This window comes from Apis cerana, linkage group LG16 (assembly GCF_029169275.1).
Source record: "Apis cerana isolate GH-2021 linkage group LG16, AcerK_1.0, whole genome shotgun sequence".
Classification (NCBI taxonomy): domain Eukaryota; kingdom Metazoa; phylum Arthropoda; class Insecta; order Hymenoptera; family Apidae; genus Apis; species Apis cerana.
In genome coordinates this window covers 3914325-3930561 of record NC_083867.1, presented here as the reverse complement: position 1 = coordinate 3930561, position 16237 = coordinate 3914325, and the positions used below count along the sequence as shown (strand labels likewise).

General features: G+C 43.4%; 1 protein-coding gene across 6 annotated transcripts in view; it reads right to left on the bottom strand.

Annotated features, from left to right (window-relative positions):
- Positions 1–16237, bottom strand: part of LOC108000310 (homeotic protein ultrabithorax) — a 144675-nt gene that overhangs the window by 74618 nt on the left and 53820 nt on the right. For 5 of the 6 annotated variants that reach the window (XM_062086475.1, XM_062086473.1, XM_062086472.1 and 2 more), the window contains one exon: positions 1181–1222. The exons of the other annotated variant lie outside the window; for it this stretch is intronic. In XM_062086475.1, the coding sequence (XP_061942459.1) occupies positions 1181–1222 (42 nt within the window). The remainder of the gene's footprint in view (positions 1–1180; positions 1223–16237) is intronic. 6 annotated transcript variants of the gene reach the window in all.

Here is a 16237-nt window from a genome sequence, read left to right as displayed (position 1 = left end):
TTATATCTGCCATACGTCGTATGCCGTAGGAAAGGGGCGGCAACCGCAGCAGCACGACTGTCCTTCCTCTCACCCTCCCTACACGGCTACCCCAATTTCACCCCCGAGAGCCAATATTTATTGATCACCCTCGAAGGCATCGTTCTGTATTCTCTTCTACCTCTCTCTCTATCTCTCTATCCCTCTCCTTCTCAACCGATCAGCCTCTTTCCTACTCTTTCCCCCTCTCTCTGTCTCACTTTCTCCCTAGCACGACCTCCGCACGTTCTTTTGCGGCCAACCTTTTCTCCGTTTTTTTCTCTGCCTCCTCTCTCACGTTCCACCCTATTTTTCAAGAAAAAGAGAAACACAGGATGGTTTTCGCTCCCGTCGCGCTGTCAAGACGCTCGCAGCTGTTCTTCGCGATACTTCTTGTACTCTCGTTCAGAGGGAAGGGAGAGGCGCAACGCGATGAAAATTCACCCCACGACTCTTTTATTCTTGGAAACGAGTGCCTCCCGCGGTCGTTCGGGAATGCCACGCCGCTTACACCGAAATTCGAAGAAATCCGAGGGGGTAAACAGCATCTGTGCGAGCGCACGCCTCGCCCCGAATAAATCTAATCCCTGTGCGACATCCACCATCCGAATTCGGCACGAAACTTTTAAATCCATCCGTTTTGGAACGGTCGACGAACCGTTGGGGAGATTCGTTCGGAGCATTTGCCTCTCGATTGGAGATTTCGATCAACAATCGACCCGAAATTGGGTTACTTTCGAATTGCTGACAACTTATTTCGTAGACACTGTTTTCGTAAATTGACGTACAATTTTGTAATCTCTTGACGCGATATATTCATAGTATTTGTGTAACGGTGTAGAACACGAAGAAGAGGAATTAAGATTTATTCGAGTAAAATTAAAGGTGAAAAATAACAAGAGATTTTTTTTTTTTAAATTAATCAATCAAGCATCTTTCTATGAGATGCTTATATAAAGAACAAACGTAGAATAAAAATCTGTTGACAAATTATTCTGGTATGTTTGGTGTCCGACTCGAATTCGTATCGACAAAAATAGTGTCAGCAGAATGAGTTGGCGATCCAAAGGTAATCCATTGAAATCATCCCCTTTATATGGAACCTCGAGAGCACGCGAAACGTCTTCTAACTTTAATCGAGTTTGAAGAAAGCACAACTCACCTTGCAACCATGTCCAATGTGGCTTAGCAATATCTTCCTTACCTGTGACAGAGAGAAAATTCTACATGAGGATTCAACGTTCTCTGATTCACTATAGAAAATGTTAAATCATAAAAATAATCGCGGCAACTCGAATTTCGAATAAATATTACACAAAAATGGTACAGGATATATGGGTTATTATAAAATCAAACTTAATCAATTGATAAATTTGTTAAAAAAAAAAAATACTTTTCTCCTACATCGTGTCGTGTAACTTACAATAATCACGTTTATAAAAACATTTCTATACTCAATAGCGTGTTCGAGAATACTTTTCTCGTATATGTGAAGTATACGCGTATAGGAAACAACGAGCATGTAATAAATCTGTTGTCAACGATCGAATTCGATATCGAGGGATGAAAGGAGAGAAAGTGTAAATCGTGTAAATATATAATAATAAGAGTTGTCAATTTTTTGAATTATTCGGTGAAAACTGATCACACCGCCTCTGGCTGGAAACACCGTAAATCCAGTGGAAATGTTTAAGCAACTCGTATAGCTCGAAAACGCGTAATGCAAAAGCGCGCCGGGGCACCAGGCGATCGATCCAGGGGATACACATTTTAAAATCCAGAGCCAATGAGAATAACTCCTGCCCTCCTGTCATAAATGAAGCTATAAATCGTATTTAGCCATTCGCCGCCTCCTCGACGATATATTTCGGGCAACGCAATTTTCTATCGGGATAGTTCAATTTCTAGATCGAGGATTCATATTTAAAAATATCCAAGCCAATCGGACGGGATTAAACAATTAACGATCCACCCTTTGTTCTCCCCTCCCTTTCGCTCTACCGTTACGCCCCCTCCTTTCGTCTCTGTCACACAGTTTCTCCGACCGCCCTCTTCCTGCCCCCTCTTGTTTTTCATTTCGCAACCGATTTCGCTGGCGCGTGATGAAACGTCGATCGATGAGCTACTGAATGCATTTTGCACGCGGCCAACGGCCCGGATTGTGTTCGTTAATATTCTATTAGACATCGACAAATGCGTGCCGTGTTTCAACGATGCTACGCGTTTAATCTCCTTCCCCTCATTATGCATTCAATCTCTCGTAAAGCGAAAATGACGGCCGGTAGAGATTCGACGTTTTCTCGTTTCCAGATTCAAGAAAAATATTTTTTTTCTTTTTTATACCAGGATCGTGAGTTTTCGGTTAACAGGGGCCCATTTTGGATAAAAAATTTTATTGACTCTCGCGTGTATTTTCCTCTGCCATCGATTTATATCAGGAGGAATCGAAAAATTGAATGCCCTCTACATCTACATCGCGATATTCTACTAAAAGAATCACTTGTCGAATGCTTTAATCGGAAAAAAGAGCCAATTCTAGAGCAACCGATCGAAATATCAATTGTTTGTCGTGAAATATGATTAAAATATAAAACGAAAATTAGCAAACGGGCGGGAGACACGGTAGAACGATCGCGACGGAAAGGATTAAGTTAATCGCGCGAAATGGGGAAATTTCAATAGTCGAGTGACTCGGTTCAGAACGCGCGGCAATTATGCGCATGCGCCTCATCGCTTGTAACTCACCGCAATAACAGAATAGCTATAATCAATTTCAACTCCTGGCTCGAATTACGATTGTTCGGTTACATCAATCATTAACTCGTTTATCGTGTAACCGGGCTTAGTTAGTCACGATCGTAAACCAAACCTATTGAAAGTATAATGCGAACAACGAAACGAGGTGGAGGGGTCTCGAGGTAACCGTGGCCGCCATGCGTTAAACCAAACAGAGCCATTTTACACGAGGCGCAAACATTACTCGGCAGGGATAATCTAGCATCTACGAACAACTTCTTTCCTGGCTGCCCGCTGTCTCTGTCATCCATATTCCAGTTATTTGCGCACGTGCACGGCCCCCAGCTCCTCTATATCGGTGCAGAGCCACGCACACGTGGGTGTACGTGTACCGACGTGTATTCAACGCGGGCAAACGCGCGCCGATGGTTACCTACTTAAGTCAGATATTATCGGCAGAGGAGGCAATTCGATTGCGTGTACCGAAGCATGGTGCAGCGCTGATATAGAACTACTAAACAGGTCGTAGATCAGCTCGGTTAGTTATAACGCTGCCTCTGCTCTGTGGCCCTCCCCACCCCTCTTGCCCCCCCACTCCATCTCGACGCTGAACCAATTCCCACCGGTGTTCTGGATCATTTGGCGGCTCGCGGCCGTGAGATGCGCGCATGCACTACGTTGTGTGTGCGCGCTATCGCGATCCTGTAATTCGCCCTTCGATGGACTCTATGATTTTTAGGAACGGGGCGGGGGGGGGAAAAAAAAGACCGTGGACGCGACCAGACAGCAACGACCATACAGTAGGGCCGTGTGCTTTTTTTTTTTTGCACGGCCAGAGGGATACAATGCCACGAGATTCGACGATCGTTCGGAATAAAGTGGTCTGCGATAGAGCTTTGAATGCGCCCCGATCAGTCTCTTTTTATTCGTTTTTCTTTCCGTATGCCTTTTTTTTTATTCGATATCCTTGAATAATTCTAAAAAACGAGTCTATCTACGAGATTTGACTAGTCTCCATTGTCCATCTCCGAATATCTATTTCCTTCTTTCCTTCTAATTTTCAACACGATTTTGTGATTTTCAGAATCCCAGAATATTCGCGGACGGATACCGGTTTCGCGATGATTGTAAATCAGCGAGGAAATCTCATATCCCCCGATCGAGAAGACCGTGACGTTGCACGAGCCTCGTACTTTCCTTCGTCCAGCCTACGAATGAATTGATAATTCAAAAGGGAACACGTTATTGGTTCCCTTGCAGTGAAAATCTGCAGACCGGTGACTTACGACACATTGCCGGTGACTGGTTATTAGATTATTGGTCGTATCGACAGCTCGTGCGTTGGCTGCCGATATAGGATGGAAGGCAGGAGTCGGAGCCAGCCTGAGAGGGTGGAGAGAGAAAGAGGAGAGAAGTGAGAGAGAAAGAGAGAGAGAGAGATAAAGGGTGGATCGGCGATGGTGCCGCTGCTTGTGGGTCGCGCACGGACCACGTACAAATATAGAGGGGCTCGGGGGTGGAGTGGAGAGTGGTGTATAGTGGTAGAGAGAGGGAGAGAGCGGCGGTGGGACAAAATGGGGAGACCGTGATAACGATAACGTACGATCGGCATTAGCTGGCGGCTTGCTGCGGCTGATGGATGCGCTAATTATCAGCAAGCAGGAGTTACAGTGTTTCGCGTAGCCGTCCGCGCACGCGGGCGATCACTATGCGTTTCCGATAGAGAGCCATCGTGAAAAAAGAGATTACGCGCCGGCACGGTGACAAAAAAAAACACGAAAAAATCCTGGAATTGCCGGGCATTTCGATTCGCGTGACGATTCTGGGTGTTTTGGAAAATTCGAATCGAGGATCCTCGACGCCTCCTCCCCTTCCCCCTATTTGCGAACCTGTGTGTATCGTGCTGCGAACTGCACAAGCTTTTGACCAGGCAAATCCGAACCTACATCCCCTGATGACACCTTATTGCATAATTTGCGAATTCGCCTCTATTAACGTGAAAATGCGAATGAACGAATTCGGTAGAAATAAAGAAAAATAAAAAATAAACCGTAAATGGTAATTTGGGGAAGATCGGAATCGTGTAATTCTGATAAAAATGAGATCAAACGCGATGTAATCAATCTAATTTTTCTGCTTCTTTATTTTTTTCTATCGGGGAGCGCTCGAATTACCATATTTCTTTCACAATTGGGACCATTATTATCGTCCGTAAAAACAATGTTATAATTATTCCAGAAACGGCGAGACTTCCTGGATCGATCTTAAAAAGACGACGACGATTTCGAAACGAAAGAGATGGGCAATTTTCTGCCCCTTACGTTCAATTTCGAAGAGGTATATATAGGTTCTCGCACATCCACGTAGACCCATACGTATCCGGAAACCGCAAGCTGCGGTCTAAGCCCTAGATGCATCTACGTAACATAATCTACGATAGCGGGGCGCGTATACAGCGCACGATCGGTCGAGAGATCCGGTGTCCCGTAATGAACATTGCGCTTGTTTATTTAATGGGAAATTCGGTGGCGCCATAAAGCTCGAAGAAGGGGGTGAAACCTATTAAATTTATGTTTTCGGTTTACCCGCTCTGACGGATCGCAATGCCCGCACGCGTCGACCTCTACGCCACCCCCTGTCGTGGTTCAACCACTCCACCCACCAACACCGCCATTTCTACCACCTACTATCCCCTACCACTCGGATCCCCTCTATCTGTCCTCTTCCTTCTTTTCTCCATGCTCTTTCATTCCCTCTTCTTCTCACCATCTTTCTCTCTCTCCTCGTGTATCTAGTATTATTTCTCCCCTTCCCAAACCTTCCCCCCTCTCTCTTTATATCTTGTCCTCGTGCGTGTGTGTCCGTGCCGTATTGGTAGTCCAGCGTAATCCAAACAGAGATATATATTCGTAGTGCCTAGGGGGACTCGGGCAGGGCTCCGTGAACCACGTTGCGGCGCCCATCGTGACGGACAGCGCCGCGTCAGCGCGTAAAGCATCATCGCGTTTCTGCGGCTCGCCGTATGTTTCGTAGTTCGCGATGGGCCTACATCTGAAATCGCACTCGTGCGTGTAATTCCGTCGTAAATTCGCTCGAGTGTGAATCTTTCCGTAGTAATTACGTAAAGGAAAAAAAAGTTTTATTCGAGAAATAAAAATGGACCCCTCGTTTCGCGAAACTTTTCACGAATTATCTCGTAAAAACATCTATTAAAATATGAATAATCTCGTCGGAGGTATCTCTCGATCTAGAGACATCCGAAAAAGTTTCTCTTTTATACTAGTCGGCCGAGCTAATGCCCGAATAACCCTCGAAGAATCTGGCGTAAGAAAAACGGCCATCTTGCAACTTTATCCCTTTTGAAATCCCCCTAATTGCCAAATTTTCCTCGCCCTTAATTTAGTGTTATAATTGCTTCCTACCCCTTATAAGGGGTTGCCTGCTGGTGCTTCAGCTCCCGTGATACCCTTACACTCGTTCCTTATATCCGCTACCCCTCTCCTCCTCGAAATATCCTTACCCTCCCTCCCTCGCTTGCTCTTCCGCCACCCCTCTGTCTTTTATCACGGTATTTCCAAATAGGCTAATAAATTCGTACTCGATGCGCATTTAAACGACTCGCCAGGCCAACCATCGATTACTGCTCGTTACCATTGACAATCATTGGGCATTAACGAACGATTCGTTTAATCGAACACCTTTTCCCCCCCAAAATCAAAATGATGCATAGATAACAGAATATCAATAAACGACTATCGCGCTCGTCTAATAAAAATTCGGATACATAATTTATTAAGTAACTCGTTAAAATTAGATAAAAATGGAATGAATTCCGAGATGACAAGGATTTCGAGATAATACCTCTTGTTTCTGTGTAGGTATGTTTTACGAATTTCTAATTATAGTTTCAAGAGTACGTTAGAGAGAGCACTCGGCATGAGGAATACGCGGATCGACGTTACACGTGCAGCGCGTGCCACTCTTGTTTGCCACGCAGTCACGTCTCCGAGCGTTCATGTTTGCGCAACATAGTGGACCGCGTGTACAGGGATTTCAAATGAGTTTTTGTGTCACTGAACACTCTGCAATAATGAAGCGATAATTCAAACTCGTCAACGTCAAAATTTAAATTTTCTTTCAAAAAAAAAAAAGAAACAAGAAGCTAACAAAGCTTCTTGAAAAAAAAACATTGTACTCGCAAATCATTCTTAACGTTCTTACTCCCTATTCGACGGAACAATGGTAGAAAAGAGGCAAACGGGTCCGTCTGGCCAAGAGGAAATGCGTGAGATATAAAAGCATGTGCGTCGTACAGTCGATATAATTTCGGCACGGCACTCGGATGTCGTCGAACATTTCGTATATACGCTGAGTCGCATCCGGGAGCCATCTAGACTGTCTGGAGAAATTGGTGGAAACGACATAATAACACTGGAAACGTCTATACCCACGTTATAGCAGTTCTCGTATATAAAACTTTCGGTTACATGCCAGTCTATCTACTAACTGGCCCAGTGGTTCCCAACTTGTGAGTCACGATGTATCGTATTAATAATTATTTAGGCACTATTATTGCCTGCGTGTGTGAATATTACGAAAGAAAACGTTAACTCAAAAATTCGAAAATAGTCGATACATATCGCGTTACATACACGCAGAAAGGAGTAGATCCACGATCGAATGGCTGAAAGTTCGAGCGGCTAGGCTTATTCTCCGCTTTAACGAGCGTAGCCCGCGAGATAACTTGGCCGGCGATGAAATGGGCCACAAATAAGCACTGCGATAAATCGGAAAAAGAGCGGTGGCGCGACACGCCGTGACCGTGAACACGATGTCTCCGCCATCGTACGGCGTCGAATTGCTCTCTGTGGCGGACAGGAGATACGAAAAATTTGAAAAGCGGAGGAATTGGACGTCAATCTGTGGAATTAATCCCCGCCGCGTATCGATTTTACCATTTGAACGGAACGGAGTTTCGAAACGCGACTTTGACTACCGACCGTCTACACGGGTGTTACGAATACGATTACGACATTACATTCATTTCGATACATTTTTTGATATTTCTAACAATTTCTAGCATTTATATTTAGAGTGAAGTCGGTTGTAAAATAAATATCTTTAAATTCTTTCAGCCACGATTAACGATTCTTTCCACAACAATCCTCGAAAGAATTCCACCGCTCGGGGTGGAAGCGGCGGCAGAGCATAAAAACAAACTCGTTCAAAGAAGAATAACCCGGTCGTTACGCTTTCGGTCGTCGAAACGCGGATGAAAGAAGCTCCGGCATAATGCACCGCGACGTCATAGCCGCGGGTAGTGAAAAGAACGGGAAGAGGGAGGAAAAAGCGCGTTCGAAAGAAAAAGGTATCGCGCGACAGGACCAAGTTTCCTCGGCTGCGATGTTTTATTTGGCGGCCGCGAGCGGTGCAAGAGTTAAAGCTCCAGCGGCGGCGGGCGAAGATACAGGCGAGTAAAGTGGCGGGCGTTAGAGCCGCGGGATAGGAGTGTATAAAGGCCCTGCCCAGTCACCGCAAACTCCTATTCCTCCACGCTGCACCCCGTTACCACCCCTCCTCAACCCCGTTCGGCGCATACCGGCTAGCAAAGGGTTCGTAAAAGTTGGGGACGCCGGGGATATTTACGCGTCATCGTAAACTGTAGGCGTCTTCTTACTTTACCCTAGGATACAGTGGCGCTCGCTCCCTCCCCCTCCTCCGCGGCTATAGAGCTAGGTACAACCCCCTTTTCTTCGGCACGCCGGCGTCCGGCCCCGAGATTATTATGCCGCTATCAAATGGCACCCGTTATTTCGTCTGGCACGCTCCGAAAAATGCATCGTCTGCGTTCGCGTGTTGTTCGACCGGATTTATGGGAAATGGCGCCGCTTAAATGGCTTACTGAATGGATTCAGATGGATTTAGAGCAGATATGATTTAACTTGGGAAGAATTTTAAAGGTTTTCCCGGGGAAATGGGGAATGATATTATCCCGTCGGTTGATAAACGGATGCAAAGATTTTTGCGCCTGACTGATCTGACTGAGTGAAAATATGCGTATGTGCACAATGAGTAGATTGTGAAAGTATCAAAATAGATTTTGATGTGTAAAAAATATTTTTTTTAGATTGGAATGAATTTTAAGATGCAATAACAAGGTTTCCCAAAGATATCGTGGAAACGAAGGTATCAAGATCAATTATCGATTTAATTTGTTACGCAGAAAGGATCGAGCGGGTAAATTGCTCTATCCAGCCTTGTTTTTTCCCCCTTAGCATTAGCATCGGAGAATGGCCACCGCGGACAGCAGGTATCCTTACAAATATGGCCTCGAGGGGAACGTGAAATTGGAAAAAACGATAGAGGGAAAGGATGAACAAACCTACTTTTAAACGTATGATTTCGTCGGATGACCGCCTCGACGAATTAAGTTATTCAGGCTAATGGATTCCATCTCGGATAAGCATAATATTTGAAAATGGCAGCTTGTAACGTGTGGAGAACAATGAAAAATATTCGAAACAAATTCTTTCAACCTGCCTTCTTCCGACTGAATTTTTTTCCAAAGAAAATTTTATTAAATTACTCGAATTAAACAGAAATATTATGGATCTAAATTGAAAATTTTTTTGAATTTAAAACAGCCACGATTCTCGATCAAATTAATTTAATTATCCGAGAATTGTTGTACATAACGCGAATATCGACGCCAATAGTATTTTTCTCATTTAGATTACAACACAAATCTTCATATAACAAAGTGAAAAATATTTAATAATAATCGGATCGAGTTTCGAAATAAATTCAAAAATTTAAATTTGAATTACCGCTACTCTCCTATTTATCGTATCTTTTCTCATCCTCGTAAAACATTTAACACGTTACGGAACGCGAGAAATTAGAGGCGAAGTTGAAAGCGAGTCGAATCGAACGTTGGATTCTCGGATAAGGTCAGCGATCGGAACTTCACAATGGTCTATTTCAGTCTCTGTTCTTCCACTTTCTATCATTCGTCATGTACTCGGCCGGAGAAGTTCTACACGCGGGAACACATGTTTACCGAGATTCCATCACCCCTCTTTTTTTTTTTTTTTTTTTTTTTCCCTCTTTCACGGATACATCGTCCGCGCGGAATTGATCGGTATATTTTCGAATTGGCCCCGGTGTGTGTATTTAACAGGCACACACGTCTGCTGAATTTCATCGGCGTCGTTCACAGTCGTGCACGGTCGCCGTCTATTCCCTGTTCTGGACCACGTATTTATAGACGCCGTGTTTTGTCTATTTTCTATGCACGTATATACACGAAAATATTCCAACTCTCGCAACTCGAAATATTGTAAACCATAAAAATATACGTAAAACTATATAACTCACGGTAAAACAATGTTTTAAAACGGTGACATGAAAATAGAGGCTACATTTTTAAAAAAAAATATATATATATATGAAGCATTAGCTGTGAAGAAGCGCTATTTAATAAATGCATTGTTATAATAATATTTCATCCGTCCACTTTTCCACAGGTATTTGATATATAAATTAATATTCGCGTTATAGTTTCACTCGTAGCATTCCATATTTCAATGACCTGCTTGAGAATTCGTCTTACAACAATTATAAAACTATCATTGAAATTCGCGTTTTACACGCCAATTCTTTTCATAAAACATTTTTATATCGAATATTTTCACGTATATGCGTATCTCACGCGCGTCCGTTTGGATATTAAACCATGTCCGCGTCTCTCATCCGCTTTATTCCGCACGCGACATGCGAGTGTATATCTCCCATTCGTATTTTTAACCCCCACTCCCTCGTGCCACCGGAAGGATTTCCAAAAGTTACAGTCGCGCCGGATATTTATGTATCGTAAATTCCAAACGTCTTCCTCCCCTCCAAAACGCTCCAAGACGCGGGCCCCTTCCCTTCTCCTCCACCATTCCGGATTACCCCGAAAACTAGATACAAGTCACCCCTTCGGAACGCGCCAGCCTTCCTCCGTAATTATCCTACCAAATGGTCACATTGTTTCGCGTACTCGCCCGGTTAAATTAAACGAGGCTGCGCTTCACGCGGTTCAAAAAATTACGCTCGATTTAATTTGGCCGAAGAGAAAAGATGAATTATAATTATAAGCTTACGACACGTCGTGTTCACTATTGACTAAGTTTGAATATATATGAAAACGTGTGAAAAATTGCCACTTTAATCTTAATAGAGCAACGATCGAGAACAAGAAATTTTATCCGTATTTACTTTTTGCCGGTAAGAACGGTCGTAGAGACTGACAGTTAACTACTGAGCGAAAGACGAAGAGAGATTAAAAGCAACAGTTGAAGAAATTTAATCTTTATTGCCATCGGTGTGAAATCATTCGCCAAGGCAGGCTCCTCCTCATTGGTGGAAATAATTCTCGCGAGCACCTATCCGCGAGAAGGACTCCGCGAGCATGTAACGTGTACCGTGTCGAGATACGTTCGTTTTAAACGAACGTTACAAAAGAAAAAAAACGACGGTTACAAATTCCGTCGATTCGAAAGCTATCTCTCGATTCGTTTACCGATTCTATAACGTTCTCTTTTTCTAACTCGCTACGTTCAATGGAATCTCGATACCGCGTCAGAGAAAGAGAGTCGCGCGATATGAATCGAAAGTTGCGGAATATCGAGCGATGATCTTAAAAATAAAGTCACGCGCGATAGTCCAGGGCACGGATTACGGTTCGATCGAAGGGTAAAACGACGGAAACATGCGTTTCTACTCGAATTTAGGAAGCTCGTGCGTCGAGTTTCTCCGTTTGTGTATGTGTTTGGGGGAAGTTTGTCAGGACGGTCTTAAAAATACAGAGAAGTCGATCTATGCGAATGGCGTACGGCTCTTTCCGAGTGGGAAACGGCTAAGCTCGTTCGTTCGTTCGTGCATCTAGAGGGAGGGTTTAATTCCCTTGAAGCATTGTTCACGTTAGCCACCATTACACTCACATGGCCGTGCAATTAGCAATGTAAATGCCGGTTAGTTAGTTAGCGTGTTCGTAAAGCAAACGAAGGTGGGCATTGGGACTAGATAACGGACCTCCCAGGCGAGTGATCATCTCAATTAACCTTTGATAACGGCCACGGTTATCAATTGCTTTTTGCATACCAATCATTGTCTCCCATTTTTTCCCCAGATTCACCGCGACTCGCCATCTTTTCTCGAACTTTCGCACAATTTTACCAATCATCGAAATTTCATTTAAATATAAATATAACTAACAAACATTCTCAACATTTTGCCAACTAGTGGAAAACCATCTTCCTATAAAAATCGAAATTGATGCTTAATCTCGAGATACATGCAGGCCGGTACCATAAAATCCCAAATACCTCGTAGATCCACGAAGCTCGCGATCCTCTAATTAGTTCGATCGTTCGGAACCTTCCATATACCTTTGTCGAACTAAGAAACGCGATTCACTCGTAAATAACAGCTCATGAATGAAGAGAGAGGAGAGCTCGGCCAGGCCAAGGATGTGGCGCGGACGCCATCGGGATCCGGTGTAACGAACGCGCTCGGTAATCGCGGCGGAGAGTCGCATGACGACCGTTGAACCTTACTAATGGAACGCTCGCGATAGTCGATCACACCACTTAACATGTACGGGTATAAATCTGATGTCGTGGCGAGTCGAGGCGAAACAAGCCACCTAACGAAGCGCCGTGTCGATTCCTCGCGTGGCAAGGCGCGACTACTCCTCTCCTCTCTCACCTCGCCGAGAATTCCACAACGGTTCCCCATTCCGTTCCCTATGCCTACATTTTCGATCGTCCTACCCGTAGAGGACCGGATATCACATCTTTTCTAAGACGGTTTGCCTCTCTGTGTGCGCCTGTGAACAGAGAACGCACACCCGGAGGAAAGAGAGGAGCCATACTGCCTTCGGCTATGGCCGCAAGGGTGTTTCCCACGAAGGAAGGACCTGCCCCCTTTGTCCCAAATTTTTCTACTACTCGCTATGACGACCATAATGGCCCGATCCCTACCTTCTCTTCTCGTAGCTAGAACGGTGCATCTGCTTCGGGGAACTAGACCAACCTGATTCGGATTCGAATGAACTTGACCAGCAAAGTGGGGGGGATAGCGTGAAGCAGATTTTTGAAGAAAATTAGATATCCAGGAAAAAAAAAGAAGGGAAATCGAAGAGAAATTGTTAGGAATTATTTATTTAAGTTCGATTGGAATTTGATTTGATAATTTTTTTAAATCTAATGAAAAATTATAAAGAGAAATTTTTAAATCCTAACAATTGTGCACGGAATAATTTTACAGAAAATTATAAACAATTCTTGATTATTTATAAAACTGTTATAATAATTAGGAATATTTTCTTTCTTTTCGCTCTTTGTCTCGAGACGGTAACTAGGATGAGCTATATTACCGACCAATTCTGTCGGTTAAACTTCGTGAAGTTGCGGCATTAAACCGAAGGATGGCGTTCGCATCTTTATGCCACACCCGAGACCTTCTGCCACTTGGGGAAAGCATTGCGGAGAGCCCTTCACGGCTGACAACCAGTAGCCACGTGCCGTTTGTTTCTCAGGTACGGTTAGAACGTATGCCAATTTGTTCTCGTGCAAATATTATACCGATGAATTTATTTTCGCTGTAAAATCAGTTTTGTAAAACATAATTTCGATATGTTTGTTAATTTTTGTTAACGTTTTTCGATATTTCAGGCTTCACAAATGACATTAAATATATTGGAACTTTATTATTTTATTAACGAAAAAAATTGTGCAACGAATCGATAAAAATTCCCAGCGATATTTCTTGGTATGCGAGATACGCCGCAATGGGTCTGAAACGCGACAAAAGAATGCCCTTTGAAAGTCGTTTGCAGCAAAGGTCGTACGATTAAGCGGAATTTCAATAAAGTTAAAACGATCACCATTTTTAACGAGATGTACTATCCTCCGCAATCACGATCATTTAAAAACACAGTAAAAGGAAAAGAGATGATCCTCGTTTCCCTTAGAACGATCATTACGAGACCCATTCTGCCCATATGTAAAAGAAGCCCACTATAGCATGAGATTCGTCAAATGTTTTCCGGTGGTCGATTACGGGAGCTAGAATCAGTCTAGCGGATGTTGTTAGCTACGTTGTGGAGGGCTCGTGAAAGCAGCCGCCGATAACAAACTGCCGTTCTCGCGGAGGCCCACCACCTTGCGACGAAATTAGGCTGTCCGTAAAATGTAATATTATTTTTAGTTGGCTGCCCTTCCCCGTTCACCGGCGGCAGTAACCATAACTTTTCGTGGGCCCGCGTGGCGTGACGCCGGCTATCCGCTCGGCCAGAGCTCTCACGCATACCAAACTCCCATCCACAACACACTAATTCTCTCCTCTCTCCACCCACGTGCTCCCTCTTTCCCCTCTCTGTCTTTCCCTTTCTTTCTCGTTCCTTCGTCCACGATCGCCAATCCCCTCCCCCACCTCCCCAGCGCCAAGATCGTTGCTTTTTCGACCGATTCGCTCTTTCTAACGTTCGAATCCTCGCTTCCTCTATCGCCATCGTTGTTCGAACGTTCGCCATTCCCACTGGTGGTGCGTCTTTCGCGTATACCGACCTTCAAGGCTGAATCGAAATTCTAGCGGACTATTCTCCCGATCGACGATCGAAGGTCTTCGCCCTCGTTCCTGACCTTCCGCACCTTTAACTACCGGTTCGAATAATACCCGCGTCGATTCCATTTTCTACCCCGATAATTTTCGTGATTCGGCCTTTACCTTCGAAAGTACTCGTTCATTTTAGAGACGATTGTCGTGCATACATATATGCGATTTCATCCCTGTATTTCTTGACACGATTCCATTTTCTTTGATAATTTTATGGAATTTCTCTCCGTCTTCGAGTAAAATCGATCGAATATAAGAAATCCGTGCGGAACACTTGGGAGAGGCGGTGAAAGAGGAAACGATTTTATTTTACAAAAAGGAATTCGATGAAGCAAGGTCACTGATCCTTTCGACGTACGGTCTTCGCCTGTTCTGCGAATTCGCTATCAGGGCCGCGAATCATTTCAACAAGCATCCTCATTCCTCGCCATTTTCTGTCACGCAATTAACATTCGCGCGCGCGCAACCCAAAGGGAGTGGCGATAAATCGCTCGCACGGAGGAGATTTAAAAACATTCGCGCCCGTCAGATTGTGTGTCGCTCGGACGCGCGCCATGTCGGGTTACCATCGTCAATTCGGACACCAGATCGCATCGATTATTCTACGCTCGAATTTGTCCCCGTTGCTCGTTTCAGTCGATGGTATCGGAAATTTTTTTCCTAAATTTTCTTCTCTGATTATATTTTTTTTTTTTTTCGAGGTTAAGTTATACTCTTTGCCGAATGACCAAAATTTTTCAAATAATAGATAATACACGACGATACGAGATTAATAGAATAAATTGCAGAATTATGTTAGAATTTTTCTCTTTTTACAAGTCAAATATTATTTCAAGAACAGCATAAATTATTGTTAATCGCTTCTTCTTTCTTTTTTTTTTATTTAATGATAGAAGTACAGATAAGATAACAAGGTCAGCTTCGCTCTTTTAAATGGAATACGTCTTTGTGCTATCAATATGAATGGAACGTTTGAAGACGAATACAATGGTCTATAGTTGAAGGTCATTCAAGGTCGTCCAACGTCATCTCCTATGACAAATAAATTACCGAAGAACAACCATAGGTCTTTGTACTCATTTTAAAACGTTTTATCAGAAGATAAGTGAAAAAATATATTATTCCATCTTAAAAAAAAAAAAATAAAAGATTCTTTATAAAAAGAACCATTAATATTAAAAGAAATAAATATTACGCTGGAAGGGGGGATAGAAATGGGACAAAGTAGTGTCGTTTATTTCTCTTCCACTTATTAGATATATTTTTATCGTACAATTCTGTTTAAAATATTTATCACGGAAAGTCACAATCACCAATTTCGAGCAGCTAGACAAAAGAGACGAAAAGTATTAATTAATCGGGGCCAGCCTCGAGTGGTTTGCACCTTTCATCGTTCTTCGCAGTGGCGATGGGCGTTTCGCTTGACATTGCGCGCAGTGTATCATAATGGAAACAAAATTGCCGAGCGAACCCTACAATTACGATAAGCGAAATTAATCCAGGCTGATATGCAAAACAAGTGTCTCCGAATTTTTCAACCGTTTATCATCTCCACTAGAAGCTTTCTCTTCCAAAAATAAAAAAAAACATTTTTTATTTTATTTTATTTCATTTTATTATTATTTCTTTCTTTCTTTTTTTTTTTTTTCAACGTGTATAAGACAACGTCACACGACAACAACAAATGAAACCGCGGCTGCGAGCCCGGTATACAGGCAGCAATGGCCACACGCGCGACAATTAAAGTGATTTACGGAACAGAGACATTTTTCAGTTGCTCGTAAAAGTTTAACACCTGTGTCGGGATTCAAACGGCGCCGCC